At 29.1% G+C, this 16218-nt stretch overlaps 1 protein-coding gene across 1 annotated transcript in view; it reads left to right on the top strand.

The window, feature by feature from the left end:
• Nucleotides 1–16218, top strand: part of Cse1 (chromosome segregation 1) — a 120352-nt gene that overhangs the window by 84822 nt on the left and 19312 nt on the right. Inside the window, exons 17-18 of the mRNA XM_075374972.1 lie at nucleotides 3702–3799; nucleotides 7293–7460. Coding sequence (XP_075231087.1) covers nucleotides 3702–3799; nucleotides 7293–7460 — 266 coding nt within the window. The remainder of the gene's footprint in view (nucleotides 1–3701; nucleotides 3800–7292; nucleotides 7461–16218) is intronic.

The raw sequence follows: 16218 nt of genomic DNA, 5'->3' as shown, positions 1-16218 counted from the left end.
AAAAATGCTACTAATGCTTAAACAGGTTGCACTCAAATAACAATAACACAAAAACTAAAAGAGATATCAGTAATACAAGAACGTGTTGTTACATAGGAGATTATGCAGAACACAATGCAACCAACTGCAGGTCACTAAATATCTCCGTTAGTGCATAATTAAAATGTTCAGTTATTTTTTAACAGATCTTGTAGGTGTGCCTTAAATGTAATACTTCAGTGAACTTACATAAATGTCAAGTTGCTTCCAAAAATGAGGACTGAAGTGGTTCCTGTTTTTTCTTCATTAAATCATGTATATTACCATATTAGCATTCCAGCTCCCTTGGAAATGCAGGGGATATTCGGCCCTATAAGTGAGATACCTTCACTCTTTTCACCCATCACAGGGACTGTGATGCATAATGGCTGCATAATGAAAAACATTACTCATGGAGAAAGAAATTGTAATACCTTTCTTGGCTCTTGTTTGTCAAGTATTTTACATGTGTCACAGCAATAAGAAGGTCTACAACAGATAGTGCAAAGTAACAAATTAATTTAAATTTCTGTTAAACAATGTATTGTGTATATATAGTGTATCACAAAGTTCTCTTGAGACTTTCATAACCTATTCTACTCATGAAAATGATGGGAAAAATTCATAGAAACATATTGTTGTAGAATGGTTCATTTCTGTGTTAAGTGAAATATTTCACTTAGATTTCAGCTACCCAATTGAAATGAGGTCATACTGAAATTTTTAGGATGTTAATTAAGGAGCATAATTAGTGATTTCTTATTGCTTTTGACCTGAAAAATTTGAATAAAATAGGTCCCAGATCTGTGTTTGCAGTAGTTTTTAAAAAAAATGTGAGGTGAAAATCAATAAATTGGGGTAAATACCCTGCTTTTTATGTTTGATGTACAATAATTTTGATAAATGGGCAATAAACACATAAACAAAACTATAAGAAAACAAAACTATATAGAATTTAATTTTGAACAAATTGGTGTAAGATAAGTTGAATAAACAAAGAAAAGTTAGAAAAATCTGAATTTTATTTTGAAAAAGTATACATTTCTAGATTTGTCAGAAAATGCAATACATTAATGAAAATAAAAACCAAATTCATTTTTGGTGATAATAAAATTTGTAAAAACAAAATTTACTATTAAAGATGGCTGTTAAAAATTAAAAAAAAAACTGGAAATACATAATTGTTAAATAAAAATAAATAAATAAAAGTTACGTAGATAATAATTTTCTTGTCAATGAAAGAAATATATTAAATTGCTTGAAAAATGATTATTTCAAAGTTGGCAATAAAATAACAACAGCTAATCAACAATGACCAATACTGTATCATCAGCCCAGAAAATACTTCAGTCTGTATATATACAATCTTCAGGAAACAGGTTCATTACCTAGTATTCATACCAACTACTATGTCTGTCCAACATGACCTTGTTATTGATGAAATTATTATCAATGCAGCCCATGTGTCAGTTCTTGACATCTTTCTAAGCGGAGTTTTGCATTCAATGGTTGGGAGGACACCTAAACAAAACAAGTTTTAACCTTATCATAATCAGTCTGTTCAACATCTACACCCAAGAGATGGTCCGCTTCGCTTGGTGTTCTGCAACTGGTGGAATATAAATTGACAACTCTACAAGTATGTTTTGTTTACTGACAAGGCAAATTTCACTGGATATGGTGTTAACCACTTATGAAATGAGCATACATGGATAGAAGTAAATCCTTATGAAACGGTGGAAGGGAATTTTCAACACCGATTTACCGTCAATGTGTGGTACAGCCTTCACAATCAGCTGTTGAGACTGTTCCTATTACCTGGCCATTTAAATGCTGAGGCCTACTTGCACTCTCTTCAAGAAGAATTGCTGCAACTGCTTGAAAATATTCCTCTAATGCTGAAATGAAAAGTATATTTCCAGCATGGTGGCTTGCCTCCCTATTTCTCTTGTTTTGTACCCATTATTTTCCTGAGAAATGGATTAATCATGGAGGTGGTCTACATTCCTGACCACCAAGATCGCCTGATCTAACACCTTTCGATTTTTGTGTCTGGGATGGATGAATAATATTGTATACAAAACAAAAATACATTCTCATGAGGAATTAATTGTCCACATAATGGATGTGGCTGAACAACTTAAGGACAGCCCTGAAGAACGAAAAAGAGCTACAAAACTAGTACAGAAACATGCCAAGAAATGTGTTCAAAATGGTGAACTTTTGAACATTTATTATAAACTGGTACATAGAATGCACTTTGGTCTAATATACTGTTAAATAAAATTCAGATTTTTCTAACCTTTCTTTGTTTTATTCAACTTATCTTACACTATTTTGTTCAGAATTAAATTCTCTACAAGTTTGGTTTTAAAGTTTATCTGTTTGTTTCCCATTTAACAAAGCTACTATTAATGTCAAACATAAAAAACAGGGTATTTTACCCCATATTGGTTTTCACATCAGTTTTCTCAAAAACTACTGCAGATACAGTTCTGGGACCTATTTTAATTGATTTTTTTCAAGTGAAAAGCCATAAGAAATCACTAATTCTGCCTCTTAATTAATGTCCTAAAACTTTCAGTAAGACCTCATTTCACCAGAGTAGCTGAAATCCAAACGAAATTTTTCATTAGCTGTAACTCACAAATGAAGCATTTCAGGACATATGTTTTCCATTATTTTCATGAGTATAATAGGTTGTGAAAGTCCCGAACTTCGTGATACACCTGTGTAAGGTGTATTAGTAGCATATAATATAATTGAGTATATTTTAGTTCTTTTGATAAAAAGGTAAATGAATGTAATTCTAATAGTAGAAATTTTTAATCATTTTATTTTTATACTTCCTATAAAACAGTTTTTTCATGGTTATTTTTCACTTTACTTATTATTTCCTTATCTGAAAAATTTTGATTCAGATCAAGCAAAAATTTCATTCTAGTTTTTGTATATGCACTTCAGTAGGTAGTTTTTAAAAAATGTACTTAGAAAATTTGACCTAAAAAAGATATTTGTTAAATTTTGTAGTGGATTTCAAGAAAAAAGTTAATCCAGAGAGTAAGTCCGGAACAGGTTGACTATTCCATCCAAGAAGCTATATTTTTGTGTATTACTGTTAAAGAAATATTGTGAAAACAAGTTTCATCTCACTGTTAGTTCAGTTTTGATTTCTGAATAAAATATACTTTTCAAATTTACAATTATTAATTACATAATCTACATGAAAAAATTTCTCCCTCAATCAAAAAAGTTCAAACCTACACATTTTTGGGGTTTAGTATGAAAGTATTTTAATGATTTGTCAAAAGCATAACCCACCCCCCATATTTAACTACGTAACTGAACATAAATAAAATTAATGTTTTAAAATTCATTAATTTTGTAATAACAACAAATGCTATAAATATAAAATAACCACTTCATTCATTATAATAAAAATATTATTTTGAATTGTTCCGATTGATCACTCTTTCTGAATTATTTTTTAATTATTAATTAACAGATAATTATTCATTTAATTATTAATTGATCTATTAATTTTTATAATTAATATTATTAATCATGTTTAGTAATAACAAAGACAATTCTGTAAAACTGCTGCTCGATTAAATATTTTTGTTTTTCAAAACTATTTTAAATATGTTTTTAAATATATTTTAGTTAAGTTTAAAATGTTTCAGAGTGGTCTACTTGGAGTGTTTCAGAAACTAATTGCTTCACGAGCTAATGACCATGAAGGATTTTATTTGATGCAATGTATGATTGAATTTTGTCCCAAGTAAGGAAATTATATTTTATTTATGAATAATTTTGTCAGTTAAAAAATTGTAATATTTTATGGTTCATAAATTGAAGCACTCCTAGCACTTAAATAAATAATAAATTAGGCTTCAATAAAAAAGATTGTAATTCAACTTATTAATTAAAGTATAATTTAATTATTCATTTTTCTGTTGTATACTGTATATAAGGGTGACAGGTGGTGTTTATAACGTTTCAAATTATACAAAGAATTTTTTGTGTAGCTTGGTAGAATGTGTTACCAGTGTTATTAAAAACTGCAAACTCAGATTACAGGAACTAATCTTTCAAAGGGTTTTTGTAACTAATTAGCCCTTTCTTCAGTGTATTTTTTGTTAGCATAGATAATGATCTATCTTAAAACAGTAAGGCAATCCCTTAACTAAGTAATTTGACTACTTTTAATAAAATAAAGGAGAAAGGACCCAATAATTTAAGCTAACCGTGGTAATATCATGTAACCTTAAAGAAACTGTGACTTTTATTACACATAATTTTTTTATTTAACTATATAAAAACCTAAACTTAGGTTATTTGCAGCTGTTAGCTTTATTTAATTTTGATAAAAATAAATTTACTATTTCTTATTTCATTTGTCACTTTTTTTTTTTTGGTGGCCAATACTTCTTTATTGTGATACTTGTCCAGGTAAGTGGTTTACCTGATTAATTCAAAAAACAACCTGCAAACCTGATGACAAGTTGCAACCTGATGAATTCACTAAACAAACCTTAGCTGTTCCATAATTTTTATTTTGTTGATTATTATAATACATGTGTATTGACAATTCCATCTTACATTAATTTATTACTCAATATAAATGAGATATTAAGTGTATAAATATGTTTTAAAATGTTGAATATGTTTTTATGTTTTTTTCTTTCATTTACATGTTTTGAAAGACTCCAACTGTTGTGATTGTGATGTACAGGGTATCCCATATAAAACGCAACCCATCAAATACTCATCCATGAAATTTCAAAAGTAAAGCTTACTCCCCTACTTGTTACTGAAATGGACTCGTCCAACATCTGAACATCGCGGCGACGCAGTAGAACACTACCGATAGTAACAACAATGCAATCATAACATTCAGTGTATTGCTAGAGACAAGATGGTGTTTTCATTGTTGAGTCGTACTTCAGTACGAAATCAGTGGTTGCAGTGCAAAATTTGTTTCACCATAAGTACCCAGATAAACCAGCTCCTAACAAAACATCAGTATTAAGGTTAGTTGCAAAATTTAGAGAGACTGGTTCTGTTAATAACAAGGAACACAAAAGATCTGCGTCAGTGTTGAATACAGATACAGATACAGTTAAGTTATGTTAGGCGATTACTCGCCTCGCCAAATAAATCTATCAGACGTTTGTCTGCTGAAATTAATTTGTCTAAATCAACTGTTCATCGGGCGACCAAACAATTACAATTACGACCTTATCGCATTCAAACGGTTCATCAACTTCTTGAGCCCGACAAAGAAAAACGGCTACAATATTGTCATGGTTCCGTCGATTTCTGCATGAGGGAATTACTGTTATGGATTCGTTATTTTTCACAGATAAAGCACGGTTTCATTTGGATGGCTACGTAAACAGCCAAAACAGTAGAATTTGGAGTGCTGAAAATCCCCCTCGTTTATCACAAAAAACATTTACACTCGCAGAAGTTGGGCGTGTGGTGCGCGATATCGCGGAAGAAAATAATCGGTCCTGTTTTTTTCGAGTACACCATTAATCCAGAACGATATCAGGATATTTTATTTCAGTTCATTGCACTCTTAGAAGAGGAAGACAGACACTGCTGGCCACAAAATGACAGTGCGACATCGCACTACGCAGGTTCAACTTCTGATTTCGTTGAGGAATTCTTTGGTAATCGTGTTATCGGTCGAGGCTTGTGGCCACCAAGATCTCCAGATTTGACTGCAGCGGATTTTTTTCTATGGGGTTACCGCAAAGAAAAAGCCTACAGCAACAAACCACGAACACTTGAACAATTGAAAGTCAATATTGAACAAGCTGTATTAAATATCCAGCCACAAACTTTGAAAAAAGTTGCAAGAAACGCTGGAAAAAGAATTGAAGCTTGTATTCAAGAAGATGGCGGCCACTTCCAACATTTACTCTAACTGTAAGGTAATGGATGGTAATAATAAAAATTACATTTATATCTACACATGCCTTTTTATTATTTCAATACCTACCAATATAAGGTTGGGTTGTGTTTTATATGGGACACCCTGTACTGTTTATTGTTGGTATTATTATTGAAAATTATATTTTTATAGGCTTAAGATGTAATGAACAGAAGAAAAATTATGTATTCTTACAATTATTAATTTATTTATAATTCCTACTTCCAAGTTGGCAAAAAATTTTGAAATTAAACCCTATTAGTCAGAAATTACCGACTGTGAAGACAAATTTAAAATAATATTTTACTTGAATTTGAAGTAACTATTTTACTATTTTTAATTTCAAAAATAGTTATTTTGTTAATATTTATAGTATTATTTAATAAATTCAGAATTTTATAACTTATGCATTCAGACATTGAGGTAAGAAATAAGAATACAATATTTAGAAAAAGTTTAACGGTACCAATTTATGTTAGCAAGTTTATAATTCTAAGTATTATTTTAGGTGGTCTGATAAATTTACTATGTTTTAATTAGAACATCATGGGAAGAAAATATAAATTTCTATTTTTAATATTTAATCCACGAGAGACAGATTTTCCGATAGAAATTTTTACTAGGTTTGTTTACCAGGTATGTTTACATTCCTAATGTTCGATTCATGTGCAAGATAGTTTAGAAAAAACTAGATTGAATTTCACCCACCTTCTAACTGGTTTGAAGCTGCAACTAGCTGCAGGGTTTAAAACTTGAGAAATTTATGTCATTATATTCGCATTATTCATTTATTTAGCAGTTTTTTTAAGAAAAAATTTGTTAGATTTTATAATCTAAATTTTATAATTTTTTGTTAGAAGTTATAATTCCTAAGAAAGGGGCCTGACTTTTAAAAATAATTATTACTCCATTAGATCACACCAATTTATTTGTCACCTGTTTGGGACATAAGTCCTTCTTTGGGTTAACCTTACCCCTATCCAACATGTGTATGGATTTGGCTACACCTGCTTTTTCCTATGTATATAGTTAATAATACAAATATTTAATTGAAAATTACTCTGAAGGAGTGGTTGATCAAATAGCAGTTGCAGTATTCATTGAATGTTGTATTAGTTTTTTTCATTATATTTATAGATTTGTGTAATAGAAAAACCTTTTTCTGGGACTGTTAGAGATTTATACACTCATTCAGAAAACAAAGTTTAAATATCTTTGTTGTTTATAAAAAGTCATAACTATTTATTAAATTATATTTGTCTTAATTATTTTGCAGGATTTAGTTATTTCTTATATTGTACAGAAAGTCTAATTTCTTGTTTTATTTTTTCAGAGAGATGTTAGCACCTTACACAAAACAAATCTATATATTATTATTTCAAAGACTGTCTTCATCACGTACCACTAAATATGTAAAAGGTTTGCTTGTATTTTTTTTTTTCTATGCAATTTATTATGGTCCTTCAACTCTTATAGCAATGATCGATGAAATACAAACACAGTAAGTGGACTGTTTTACTGTTAATATATTTATATAGTTCTCATAAGTAATTAATTTCTTATATTTCCTTTTTGCTCTTATTTATATCTAATATTAATTTTTGCATCAATACTATCTATGTTAGATGACAAAAATATATATAATGATACCGTAGGAAATGTGTGGACTTTTTTACAATGAATATAAATGAACCTTAAGTATAAAGTTTTAGTAGTACATGTGAATATTAACTTTTGAAATAGAGCTTAATACTTTCAGGGCTATATTAAATTTATATATATATAAATTAGAATATGTTTATTGGGATATAGATATTTTTATAAAACATGCATATTGATTTGTTTTTGGCCTTGATTTACACTTAAACAAAAAAGCAATTTAAAAATATGCTGAGAAGCAGTATTCTCTCTCTTGATCAAAGATTTGTTTCTCTCACTTGAATATGACTACTAAGAAAATTATTTAGGATTAAATTTAGTCTTGTGAAATGTTAAACAATGTTAGACCAAAATATTTTTCAATGTTTCTGCACTTTTACTCATCTTGTTCCTACAAGCAGTAATGCTCACACATTAAACATTTGGCTACCATCATGATAGCAGATACTTTATATAATCAGTTTATCATATATATATATATTATATTTATTTATTTATTTTCAAAGATAATATAAAAAGAGTAAATTAAATATTTATTATGAAAGAAAAGGAAATAGAAAGTTACATATGATTTCTGTTGGTAATCTTCTAAACTGGAAACTATAAATATGGATTTTACAAATTTTAAGTAATTTTTTTTCAATGTTTTTTTGAATTAACGTTTATTAAAACTCAATCAACATTGAGGGAAGAATTTAAGATTGTTTATGGAAGAATTAAAAAAATTGTTTAATAATATTTTCCTATACTTCTTTTTTAACAAATATTGTCTACTTTTAATAACATACAATTGAGCCTTATTTTAAGCAATTTTGGTGTTTCAGTTTGGAAAAAGTTGCACATATTGCCCATTTCTTTGTCTTTTTTCCAATTCGCTATTTATCTTCTGTAGTACCACTCATGGAATTCATATTCTTTTTTTTTACATATTTATGAAAGTTTAAGATATTCTTTGTATTTACTGTATAATTAAAAATATACAGAATGTCTCAAAAAGAAACAGTAAGAATTTCAAGCATCTTCTACAAGTGAAATTAAAAGAAAAAATCCATATACTAGGCCCAACCGATGTATGAGCTTGTGGTGTCATGATCAGACTGCATATTACTACTCGATCTGAAAACATTAACTCCGCGTACCAGATCAAAGTATTGCTTATTATCATTTTGTACTCTATCATAACTATCATATTTACATTTACTAATTATAAACAATACATAATTAATTCTTTTATAACCTTTATTTTTACTAAATTATTAATTTTTAATAATAAACAAAAGCTTACTTGAATTGTCTTCATGCACCTAATTCTGACTTCTAGCAAGTTCACCATCCTCACTAGCAAGTTCACTGTCATTTTGTGTTCGCTTTCACTATCAGAGTCTACATGTATAATATAACGTTCTGTCATTTCATAAATCAGTAGTTCCAGTTTTTCATACTTTTTCAATATTTTTTACTTTTCACAATAGGGTTTCTAGTCATCTTCATTCATGGAATTCATTTTCTCCATAGTTAATTTTTCAACATTTGTGAAAGAAAATGTTATGTTATGACTCGCCACATGTCTTTTTACGGTTAACCATACATCTCCATTGGATTCAAATCATGATGGTACGGTGGGAGTCTTAAGAACACGATGCCCATGTTTTTCAAAAGTTCATCCAAGTGATATTTTTGTATTTTAGTTTTATGTAACTACTAATTCATTTAACTATGGTTTCAGCATTTTTGAACTATAAAGAATATGGGTTTTCTCTAGCCAATCGGTCATATCTTTTCTTCTGGAGTTAGAATTTGGCGCTTTATCAATACCTGTATTGTGATAAGGGGCGTTATCAACTACTACTACTGACATTGGTAGAAGATTTGGAATCAGTTTTTCACACGCCCATTTCCTGAAATTGTCTATATTCATGTTGTCATGGTAGTTGCCACTTTTCAAACTGGCTTTCCAAGTTATTAATGCATTCAAAATAAAACCAATTTCTCCTCCAGCATGAATTACTGTTAAACCGTCATCTTTATTAGTCGTCACATGATGTCCCTCAACAATACCATCAGACCATAACTTCGTCGAACAGTGCAAACTTAAAACATATGTTTCATCCAAATAAACAATTTTAGCATTGCTTTGTCTGCACTTAGCCATTGCCTACAAATATTCAATTCTCTTCTACCTGATATCAGATTTCTCAATTAAAATTTTCTGTTATTTTCAGTTTTACGCCATTTGAAACCTAACTCTTTCAAAATAACAGCTAAAGTTGATTCACTGCCTTTAAAATCAGTAGATGACTAAAGTTCTTGCCTTATTATTTTTAAAGTAGGTAATTCATTCTTTTTTGAATGAAATTCATTTACTGTTCTTTTAACTACACCTAAATCAAAACTGTCCAGTACACTGACAGGTTTCGAACATTGTTTATACTTTTTTGGCATGCAGAAAGAACATGATTGGGATGTTGATTGAAGAATCATGTCTTTCTTTTCTCTTCTGAATTTTTTAACCTGTGTTCTTGATATCCCACAAGCAGTTCTTTCTTCGCATTTTTCAGTGCCAATTATATGTTTATCGTCAGCTAATTTACCTACTTTTAGAGCTTCTTTTTTCATAAAATCATAAACATTATTGAAAATTTCACGTGCTTGACTCCTTAGTATTTTTCTTAATTGCGGATTTAAATTCTGCCATAACAAACCGCACTAATAACACACGAAGAAAAATAAAACGAAAAATTATATATTACAAAAATTTGCGAAAAACAATGAGTAATTATAAAATAATATGACTGCACAAAGACGCTATCCGAATACCTTCATTGAACATGATATAAACTAGACTAAAGTTTATTTCTTTATGCACACACTGTGTACTATGAATGATGTATCTAAAATAATCGTGACGAAAGACATCATTTCAAACTGCATGTAATAAATTTTTATATGCCTGTACATAATACCAATCAGAGCATTAGTCATTGGTTAAGGAATTGTTATTGTTTACTAAATTGAGTCATTAAGCATTTTTATACTTGTAATCAACGCAAGTGGAAAGAATTGAACACACAACATAAATGTATTGTTTTTGTAAGTCAAAAAATGAAATAAAAATAATAATTACACGCAAAAATAATGTTTTGAAAAACAATAATATAATGTCAGCACATGACATCATAAGGTTAGATTTGCCGGGGCAACTATACAAACAAGGTCTGGAAGTACTTAGTTTTCAGACTGATTTCTGTTCCAAGGATAAAGTAAATGTACTAAAATTTAAATGGAATTTAAATTAAGGGTTAAATTTGATTTTGACCTGAAAATTGAATAAAGCTGTTCCCAGAATTGCATCTCTTGTAATTTTTTTAGAAAATTATTTTAAAATACAAAAACTGACATTAGTAAACTTATGTCTGTAAATAATGTCAACTTATCATAAAGAAAGTTTAAGAACTTTGGCTTTTATTTTGCCATTAAGATATTGGATTATAATTTTAAACAAAAAAAGTTTTAATTTGAAAAATATCTAGAAAAAAAAACAGTTAAAAATAAGAATTAAGTAAGATTATAGTTTAATAGTATTATTTAAATTTCATAGTTGTATTAAAAATGTTAAATAAAAATTCATTATTTAAAGATAGTTTTGAAAAAATAAATTAAGAAATTTTTATTTTTTATTTTGAAATTAACAGATCAAAATTGAAATTTTTGTGCTGCATTTGAATAATTTTGTATGTTTTCAAAATTGAAAAAAATTACAGTGTATGAGTGTCATTTTCTAAATATGACTTTTCAGTGTTCTAATTAAGAATGCAATAATAATTTTTGTTTTTGTGTATTGCAATTGAAGTTCACTAACTGCGCATCATGAATGTTAAGATCTCTATTAGAAGGGTTTTAAATCTGATAACCTTTGCTTCATTATTTACATACTACTTCTTTTCATGTTCATTTTCTGTTAGAACACAAAGTACACGATGTTGATGAAGAGAGTAGATTGTAGTTCATGAAGTTAATGTAGCTCAGAGCTCATTAGTAGATGAATTTCAAAACAGTCTGATTTGTTGTGCAGTACATACAGATCTCCCACCATACCTATTGCAGGAGGTTCAAAATTAACAAACTTGACAGTTTCTGCTGCATCTAAATTTCTTTTTTTCTTTTTCCTGTTTAGCCTCCGGTAACTACCATTCAGATAATTCTTCAGAGGATGAATGAGGATGATATGTATGAGTGTAAATGAAGTGTTAGTCTTGTACATTCTCAGTTCGACCATTCCTTAGATGTGTGGTTAATTGAAACCCAACCACCAAAGAACACCGTTATCCACGATCTAGTATTCAAATCCATGTAAAAATATCTGGCTTTACTAGGACTTGAACGCTGTAACTCTCGATTCCAAATCAGCTGATTTGGGAAGACGGTGGGTTGCATCTAAATTTCTGCCTCTTCCTTCACAACAACTGTCACAAAGTTCTACGTTATTTACCGATGAGGAAATTTTTTCAAGAGGTGGAGTTAAAAGAAATTCATGAAATAATAATCTATGGAAATTTGAAAATTCACATGACAGTAGAAAGTAATTTTCAGTACAGGTTTTATGTTAATGTTTCATGTGGTATTATTGATGAGCATATTAATTTATTTTTTTAAAATCATTTTCAAATATAAACCTTATGGAAAATGGGTACTTAATTTCTATGAGAATAATTTTCACTTCTTTTAGAAGAAGTTCCATTACTATGAGATAAGAAATATTTTAACATTTTGATTTTTTAACGTGATGGGAATTTCAATTTTTTCGTAGTAAAAAATTTGTATGGTGACACTATTTTTTTTGTGTTTTACAATAATTTTCTCAAACATAAGAGATGCTTTTTTGGAACCTGTTTTACTCAATTTTTTAAGTCAAAAATCATATAAAATTATCAAATTTACCTTTTAATTTAAGTTCAAGAACTTCACAACAGGTCCATTACAATTTTACCCTTGGAGCAGAAATCAGGCCAAAATTTTTCACAAACTTTTACTTGAAAAGAATCATTTCCATTCCTATGTTTATATAAATTTTTTCTTTATATTCACTTGTAGAATATGTCTTAAAATTCTTTCCATTTCTTAGTAAGATACCTCTTATGTCATAGTTATTTTGAATCTTTAATCGCACAGAGATTTGTAATATTGAATCATTATTTTTAGGGTCTGTTAAATATGCTTGTATTTTTATCATTAAAGATGGTTTCCATAATCAAGCATATGACAGCCTCCATGATTTACTACTTCACTATATTTTCTTTGCCAAGTTGTGGTCTAATGTCCATGTTCCAATAGCAAGTCCTCAATCGTCTTATGCTTTTCTATGTCAACAGTGCAAGTTGAAGAACCAGTATTTGTTGTGTATGACGTACTGGTGTGTTAAAAAATGTAAACCAAGAAAGAAGGAGAAAGTTTGGGTTCACAAATGGATAAAAATATGTGAAATCCTAAGAATTTTGTGAACTTAGCAATTAGGATGAAATTGCTCATACAAATTTTTATAGACAAACAGGAACCAATATGATTGGCTACCGGGTAAAGTGGGAACATGAATGCAAAAAGTTGATACAAATATGCTGAAATAAAACTTGCGCTATTAATTACTTTTTTGACTTTGGTGAATCCTATACAATCTCCAGTGTTTGTTTATCATCCCAAAAATTCAATCAGATAATTTATTCCAGAAGTGTTGGGTCCTATTGATGAGAAACATAGCAGTGCATTAACTTTTAGTGGAACGGAATATTATAACTAAAAGCAGGACATCAATATATTGGCCATGATAGATAACTATTGTTTTATTGATGTTGATATGACAATCCAAATAGCCATACTGGTGGAGGATCTTTAATCAAACCTCAATCAAAAAATTTAAAAATAAAGAATTGAATATACCATCTGGCAACTTTGTAATAATTGGGGACTCAGCTTCTTCGTTAGAAACTTATTTAATGAGACCTTGCCTAAGAAAATCAGATCTACAAATACAGACTAATAAAGCTAAATGAACAGAATGATTTTTAAGAATGATTTTTGTGTTTTGATATTTTAATTTGAGATATTTGATGCACCATTTGGTACAAAAGTAGGCAGTTTAAAATAGAGAATTTAAAAATAATTTGAACAGCCTGCATCATATGTAGTTGCATGTTATCTAATAGAAACTACTTCCATGAATTTTTAATTGACTACTAGAATATTGACAATTTTACAATTTTCATACGAATGATATGGAAAGTAGTGAATAATTGCATTACTGTACAGAATCTAAAGCCTGTCAACTTTGATTTTCAGACAGTAGCTAACTACTTGGTTGCTCAGTAGCTTGATATTTTGAACAATATAGGAAGTGTACCATGGCAAAATCAAATGATCCAACATTTATGTGATAGTGATGAGTTGTGTTTTCATCTAGTTATTTATATTTGTTTAGTTTCATTGTTTTTTTTTTGAAAGGAGGTTTTTTAATTATATACAATATTTAAAAATAGACCACATTTGTTACCATTGAATAAATATTTTAATTTAAATTAAAAAAAGAAAAAAGACTAGCTAGTAAATTTAGTTATAGTGGAGTGTTATCAATAATAAATATTAATGGGTAGTGTAGTTAGTTTTAATAATTTAATAATAATAAAGAACGTAAAATATAACATTCCTTAGTATTAATAAATATTTTCATGTGAGTAATAAAAATGAGAACAAAAACCAAAAGAATAATACACATTTTAAAATTGAATAAAATAAATACCATATTGTTCATATTCTTATTCAAATCTATTTAAAAGAATCTATTTAAATTCACTTAGTTTATCATTCAAATCAGACTCAATATTCATAAAAAAAGAATTTAATAAAATTTCAACAAAATAAAATTAAAAACGACAAAAAAAAATTTTAAATAACAAAATTTCTCATATGGTATTTCAAATAATAAATATTCACAAAAAATGTATTAGTAAACTTCATTATTATTATTGTATTTCTATTTCTGAGAACCAGAATAATCTAAATCACAGAAGTTGTTTTCTTCATGAGAGCTGAAAAGTTAATTATAGTAAATATCCACAACACTTAGTGTAATAAGTTTAATATTCATTACCTTATGAAGGTAGTACATTAAAAAAATCACACCTCATCATTATACTCATAACTATAGCTAGGGAAAAAAAAATGTTGTATTTAATTTCTTTGTATTATAACATTATAACCATGTATTTGTCCAAACAGAATTTTAGCATATTGGACATTGCCAAATTCCACTGTTATGTATTTATAATTGCAAAAGAAGATGGTAATAATGAGCTTTGGTTCAAAGTTACATTTTGATACTGCTACATTTTTGGGTTACGAATGGACTATCAATATAAGTGATAATATGAAAGTAGAATGAAGGACTAAATGACGAGACCTAAAAGTTATGGGCCCTGTCTATATGCATCACACTGTTGACGTACCTAAAAATTATCAGCCACATACATGGCATTAAGGGAAAATGTTGATGTGATGTGTCTAGATTATCATTGGCCATTTCAGAATGTTGTATGAAAACTTGATGTTGAGATAAAATGTACAGAAGTTACTGTAGTTTTATGACAATATTTGACAGTTTTACAAACAATTAAAAACCAGAACTTCATCTCTAGCATCTTTACATTTGTATGAGGTCTGTTCAGTAGATAACTAAACTTTTTTAATCGCACCAATGGAGATATTTAGTGACATGTGGCAGCATTGTGTTCTGCATAACCTCCTCTGTAACCACATATTCTTCAATTGTTGATATCTCGTTTAGTTATCATGTATTGTTATATGAGTGCAATGTGTTTAAGTATTAGTAGCGATTTTTGTAATGTGTGATTTTTGGGAACAACAATACAGTGTAAAATTTTGCATGAAACTGAGGAAAACTTTCACAGGAACGTTTCAACTTTTGAAACAAACTTACAGAGATGATGCTCTGGGTTGTATGCAATGTTACGAATGGTTTTCATTATTTAAAAGTGCTTGTCAGTCAATTGAAGATTACTCTCAACTAGTAAGGCCTTCAACAACTGATGACACTCACGTTCAGAAAATCAGACATCTGGTGCTTGGAAATTGCTGATTGACTGTCAGAAAACTTGCAGAAGCATCTCTGATGCAGAATCTCAATTGCATCATGCCATGCCATTTTGATTGAAAAATTGAACATGGATTGAGTTGCAGCAAAATTTATTCCTCATTTGATGACCGAACAGCAGAAAGAACATTAAGTAGATGTTTATCGACAACTTTTTGAACAAGCCAGTGACGATTAAACATTCATGCAAAGGATCATAACAGGAGATGAAAGCTGGGTTTATGGCTACAACATTGAGACAAAAGTTCTATCATCACAATGGATCGGCAAAAGATCTCCACACCCCAGAAAGCATGTCAGTCTCTGTTCAAAGTGATGCTCTCTGTTTTTTCAATTTTAATGTAATTGTATATTTTGAATTTTTGTCTCAAGGTGAAACTTTGAACCATGTGTACTAGGTGTTTTACAACAGTTATGTGAAAAAACGCAAAAAGAGACCAGA

Source organism: Lycorma delicatula, chromosome 1 (assembly GCF_047948215.1).
Source record: "Lycorma delicatula isolate Av1 chromosome 1, ASM4794821v1, whole genome shotgun sequence".
NCBI classification, from domain to species: domain Eukaryota; kingdom Metazoa; phylum Arthropoda; class Insecta; order Hemiptera; family Fulgoridae; genus Lycorma; species Lycorma delicatula.
Note: the sequence above shows the minus strand (reverse complement) of the source record. Positions and strands in the feature narration are given on the sequence as shown.